The 6183-nt window shown below is 39.3% G+C and overlaps 1 protein-coding gene across 1 annotated transcript in view; it reads right to left on the bottom strand.

The window, feature by feature from the left end:
• Window positions 1–5076: 5076 nt before the first annotated feature.
• LOC147906265 (Tetrapyrrole (Corrin/Porphyrin) Methylase) overlaps window positions 5077–6183 on the bottom strand; it is a 30834-nt gene continuing 29727 nt past the window's right edge. Inside the window, exons 7-9 of the mRNA XM_087383862.1 lie at window positions 5870–5912; window positions 5620–5793; window positions 5077–5464 (exon numbers count right to left, since the gene is read on the bottom strand). Of these exons, the coding sequence (XP_087239988.1) occupies window positions 5381–5464; window positions 5620–5793; window positions 5870–5912 (301 nt within the window). The 3' untranslated portion in view covers window positions 5077–5380. The remainder of the gene's footprint in view (window positions 5465–5619; window positions 5794–5869; window positions 5913–6183) is intronic.

The following is a 6183-nucleotide window of genomic DNA, read 5'->3' as shown; positions in this document are numbered from 1 at the left end:
AAAGATGTATATATAGCCACGTTCAATGGGCCATAGAGAAGAAACCAAAGAAAGAAAAAGAATGAGTGCAAAAGATTAAGGGAACACATTTGGGCTTGAAGGATAGAAAAATACACTTACTATACATGGATGCATTGGCACCCACTAGTGGCGCTAGAAAGATGAGAATCCATGCTACAAGGTTGGTTCAACCTTTTGCCACATGGAAATTTGAGGATTATGAGGACATTAATTTGAGTTGATGATACTCAAGAAGGGGGTGTTTTACTAAATCATGCAGCCCCTCAAGTGACAAGATGTCCATCTTTAGCCATTTGTCATCCACACTCCACTTTCTTCATTCACCATCTCTATCACTTACACTTGTATTCATCTCTTACCCTTGCATCATTTTCATGGTTGTTTTCATCCCCCCCTTAGGTTTTATTACCCTCACTCCCATCTCTAGTCTAATCCGTTTTGCAGCCTATACTATACTCGTGATCATGGAGGAACATAGATCCCAAACTACATCATAAGAGGCACAGGGCACCTTCAAGGGTTGTGCCCCCTCATCCCATCACATACTTTTCAACAAATGATGTCATCAAGGGGATCCTGAAGCCCAACAAATTACTGAAGTTTGCTAAGCTTCCATGGGCAGAAGTCTGGAACAAGGCACTTGTGGATGAGATACTAGACTCCTATGATGAAGAAGACCACAGCATCACCATTCAAGATGTGCACATTCAGTTATTCATAACTTTGCTGGGGGAAGTATTCTAGCTGAAGACTCTGGTAGCACCAGGTCCATTGGTAGCAAACGAACACTGCCATGAGTATTTTGGGACAAACAACTACTCCTCCTCTCAGGGATACTTGGTTAATAAAGCCCTAGATGAAGGTCCCCAAGTGGTCTAATGTTTTTTGTTTTTGGTTTAAAGAAAAGTGTTGGTTATGTGCCTCGAAAACACATTGTGTGGATCATCACGATCTTCTATGATGATTAGGTAGATCATTTATCTACCTTTGATAGGACTTTTAAAACACAGCTTAAGGGGCTAAGCACACTATATATAAGCTTGCACCTCACTTGTGCATACTGCACCATCGGCTCACTTTGGGTGAAGTATAGCAGGCGAACACCATCCCCACATGGGTGGTGGAGTAGGGCCATCTAGTGCTAATAGTGGTGAGGAAGGAGGGAGTGACCAATGACCTGAGGAGAAGGGCAGTGTACAGGTGTCTAAGAAACACAACAAGCAAGATCAAGAGAAGGCCCAAAGTGGCAACAATGAGGACAGAGGCTCCTTCTCTCAAGATAAAATTTCTAAGTTAGCGTTTCAAATCGAGGGTCTTCTCTAAGAAAGATGATGGAGAAATAACCAACCCTCTTCATGAGCTTCTGGCATTGATGGGAATCGGGATAAAATAAGAAAATTGTGGACAGGACATGTTGCAAATTGCAAGGAATAGCTACGTGCATCCTTGAACAGATGATAGAGAAATGACCAACCCTCTTCATGAGCTTGTAACATTGATAGGCTAAATTAAGAAAATTGTGGACAGAACATGTTGCAAGGAATAGCTATGTCCATCCTTGACCAAATTTGTATACATTCTCTTTGGCCACATAGATGGCCGATCTATCGATAATACTAATAGGGCATGCCCAAAAGCAAGTCCCTATAATCCATTTCAACCATGTCAAACAAAGATTTATCTTGAAAAGTTGAGATAGCAAAACTTACCCAATATTTTTTATCATCTCCATTGTTGTACTTTTTGTTGTCCATCAAAAATCTTTACCAAGTTTGACAAGATTAAGTTCTTTTGACTTCCATTGTCAAAGATGATGGTCACCAATGTTTGCTTGACTTGTCCTCTAGTGATGGAGAATGCCTCGCTTAAATATGAAGGAAGATCAATTGGAGGAGAAAATCTATGGACATGTTAAGCTTGAGTCATCTATTCGAGACGAGTATTAACTTGATATTGATCTAGATAATGATATTTTATCTTCCATTCTTTCTCAAAGTGTCCTACCTTTTCTTTGTGAGTGCAAAAAAAATTTCTCTTACTCCGCATGGGGTCACCAATTGTTGGAGTCACCTCCAATTTGAGGAAAGTATTTTATATCTTTTCTGCATCTTGGAAGAGCTTGAGGGATAGGACTTGCAAGAATGGTCAAATTTAGGACCCAACTTCCTTGCTACTCTTTTTACCATCAAGCAACCTTCATTCAAAGCCTTGGAAGACAATAAATCCTTTTCTTTGTGAATGTGAGAAATGGACCTCCCACATGCTTGATGATGAGGCTTTCCTTAGAGTCTTCCACCCTTTTCTTCAAAAGGAGTTGCCCACCCCTTGTATAAAAATAATAATTAAATGAGTTTCCCACCCCTTGTATTAAAAATTTATGGAGTGCTTACACTTGTACCGCAAAGGTATACATTTCATGTTCATAGCTTCAACCATTGCCTCCCATGATAGGAGGATGAAGACCTATTCAAATCTTGCTTTGAACATGGCAACACCATTGGGTGGATCCCTTGGTGAGCTTAATGGAGCTAAGGTATAGCTTGTCTACCTCAACAAAAGGTCAAGACTTGAAGTAGAGAGAGAGCCTCTTCTCCCTTTGATCCAACTTATCGAGGTTCAAGGTGCAGTATAGTGCAAGGCTTTATTAACTTTGAAGAACTTGGCCAAGCTAGTTCCTTGAGAAGTTCAATGGGAGCCTCCAAGATGAGAGTATCCTCCTTGTAGTAAAGAGTTGCCATTGCCTTTGTTGAGAATGTCAACTCCACCATTGCTTGATCCATTTGGTACTTCATGAGAAAGGGAGAGCATGAGAGTTGAGTTTCACGTGAATTTTTTCTAGTCCCTCTTGTAATTGGGTTTCCAAAGAGTGAGCTAGCTAGTCCACCTGTTCACCCATCTCCTTCTTAAGGCAAGAGACTTGTTGTTGGAGAGCTAAATGCCCATCTTCAACTTAAATTTAGATGGATGCTTCATCAACATTGATTTCCTTGATATCAAGCTCCATCTTGGACACTCTTTTCTTGGGGGCCGTTTGAATATAAAAAAACACCTCAAGGGTGGAATGAAGGAGTTAGAGTGGCCTCAAGAGGAGTAGAATGATGTTTATATTGGATGAGATAAGGGGACCTATGAATCTTCCCTCCCTAGCTAGTCTTTGATACTAAATGATGTGTTATCTCCTCTCCATCACCTCCCTTACAGTCCAAAGCAGCCAAACTTCTCTCATCATACAAGAATGACCTCAAATAAGAGTTGCACTACATGATGAATGAGCAACTACAAGGTGAAGACCCCTAAAGACCCACTAAGGACCCTATCAAGAGGACAACCTTATAGTAAATGGTAATTGAAACACAATTTATTGAGCTCAAATGATGCTTGATAAGAGCCAAAATGACCCTTTGTATGCTAAGGTGGGCTTTACATCTTCCACCAATGGTTGTTTGTTAGTCCTAGGACCTACCTAGAATTTAGGATCGATTGTAAAGAATGATAAGTCATGAATATACATGATGTGGACAATCCCTCTAGTCAAGTTATGGTCACCATATGCTTAAATGCTATTCAGCTGTTTATTCCTCTAATATGTTGTTGCACTTGTTCTTGATGTTCATAAGTAAGTCGGTCACTGGGCAAATGGTCAAGGAGAGATATAAATCCTAATCAATGTTGTCTCACCACCATTGACATAGACCACTATAGAATCTTTACTAGATATAATGCATCCAAAATAAATAGACAGTTGGATTCTCTCACATACAATCTCTCATGTTTGAGTCTATTTGAGACTATCTTAAGTTGTTTTTTATGGTATTAAACAATGAATAAAAGAAAGGTCCTATGTTTTTGGCTAGGATGTCGTTCAATCTTCTGTCCCCAATATATAGGTAATCACTCCCCACAAGCTCCAAGGTGCCACTCCAAATGAAATGCACTCCAAGGTCAAGGAAAAAGTTATGTTTTCCACTCAAATTTAACTTACTCTTCTCTCGACTCAAGATTTTTCCAACATTTGGTGACTCTTGCCTAGCCAAGCTCATCTTGAGCTTCAAAATCCCAAATCATTGGTGCTATTGCAATCCATCAACTCCCTTTGTAGAGATGACTCTTCTCTACTCATGATTGCTAAAAGGCTATGAGTAGGTGTCCATCTTTAGTAATGAGGTTCCAATGTTTTCTTGCAATCCCATGCATTTGTACAAAAATCCAAGGCATCCTACAAGCAACCTCACTGATGTGGGCCATATTCCAAAGTCACCATTTGAGTACCAAAGTATTCCATTTGATTGACTTTGATTAGCACTAGTATGCATTAGTTCATGTAGCATGCATTGGAATTTCTACATGCATACTAAGAGGTTGCCATGGCCATTATGCAACCAATAGCGTAATGAACTATATAGCATTAAAGTATAAATTAGACTGACTTGGGTGTTGTATTAAGCATCTGTTCATTACATAATTATCATCTCTAACATCTAGGGTTGGAAACCTCATGTACACAAGATATCATGACATGCTCCACTTGGAGGCCTTGTCACGTGGGCATCATAATGAATCAGATCAATCCCACTTAGCCTCAATTATTTGTAGTTGTGAAGTGTATACTTGCTAGAGGTTACATGAATTGAAGGGCATTTTCTTAACATTAAGGGATTCCCTCTCTTCAATCCTAATTTTTACAAACTAAGCAATGCTAGAAAGTTTGTAAATTGGAGGTGCACTAACTCTAAATGCCACCATGGACCTCCCTGAATTCTTCATAAAAAATGAATTAAACATATTGAACACCATTGCTGGCCATGATAGACCTAGTAAGCCATTTGTAGTAGAGACATATGCCAATGATTTTTACTACAAAAACGGGAGACATTTACCTCGAAAAATTTACTTGAATTTCAGTTCGTCTGTTTCAAAGATCATTCTGAAGGTTGCAAAAGATCCATTTAGAACCATGTAAAAAACTACTTCATGTAATGACTTTGAATATTTCTTGCTTATCAACATTCCTCACAACAGGCTAATGTAAGGGAATAAGAGTAAAGAATCTATAGCATGTAGAGAGATTTGAGCTTCTTTAATTACAAAAGCACACAAGTAAAGCATCAACACCTAATCATACTTCAAACCAATAGATTATCCTTTACAGGTATGTGTCCAAATGCTGTCACATTTGTTTGCACCAATATTGAGATGCTTTCCATGCAATGGTATGGTCTTGAAAAACATCATGTACTGACCACCTGTTAGTTTGAAAGACTATTTACAAGTCCTCTCAACCAATCCAGCACTGTATGAACTAGATATATCCAACATGTTTCAAAACAGCGTTGACTGGCTTCTTCACAGATGTTCTTCATTATGCCTTTCCTGCTAATTTCAACATGAGCTCATAGACCCTTTTTTTCTTTGCAGACACCTTCTGTGCTACCAATTTGGCTGCCTGCAAGAGCACGATCAAAGTTGCACAAGCATCAAAAAGGCTGTGTGAAACCAAGCAAGTTTCTAGAGCTCTTGTGGATGTCTTGGAAAAGAACAATTCATTTAACTGTGGCTAAAAAACATGACTTTAAGTTCAGCAAAGTATATCTAATAAACCTCTGAGGCACTAATGCCATTTGCCAAGGCAGTCTCTAGTTCCAGCAGAAGCTCTTCATCCGTTGGTCCTCGCACGTCACTTGGCTGGAAGCCTTCTATGACCAGTGTGATTTCTCCACGTGGATTGCGACTTGAGAATTCAGCAATTGCCTCTTCTAATGTGCCACGCCAGAACTGTGAAAACAGAGCTTTAGTTCCAATTTGCATAGATAAAAATTTAGAATCGAAAAGCCATGCTGGATCATAGCACCTCTTCATGGATTTTTGTCATTTCTCTTGCTACCACGCAACGCCTGCATACAAGCCCACTCAATAAGAAAAGAGACTAGTCATATCATACAACAAATTGGTGGGCTCCAGAATGGCCTCCGTGAATGTTTAGCGACATACAACTCTCATGCTGTACAATCCGTAAGCCCTTCCCCCGGGACACATTATATAAGTGAACTAGTCTGGGAATTTCATACCACAATAATGGATATCTCTTCTTCGTTTCTTTAACAAGGAAATCTTAAGTTGACAAGTACATATATTGAAAGAGACAAATGTAAAAAGAAAGAAAAA

The sequence above is a fragment of the Dipteris shenzhenensis genome, chromosome 1, assembly GCF_047967505.1.
Source record: "Dipteris shenzhenensis isolate YYH24624 ecotype China chromosome 1, Dip_SZ_1.0, whole genome shotgun sequence".
Classification (NCBI taxonomy): domain Eukaryota; kingdom Viridiplantae; phylum Streptophyta; class Polypodiopsida; order Gleicheniales; family Dipteridaceae; genus Dipteris; species Dipteris shenzhenensis.
Note: the sequence above shows the minus strand (reverse complement) of the source record. Positions and strands in the feature narration are given on the sequence as shown.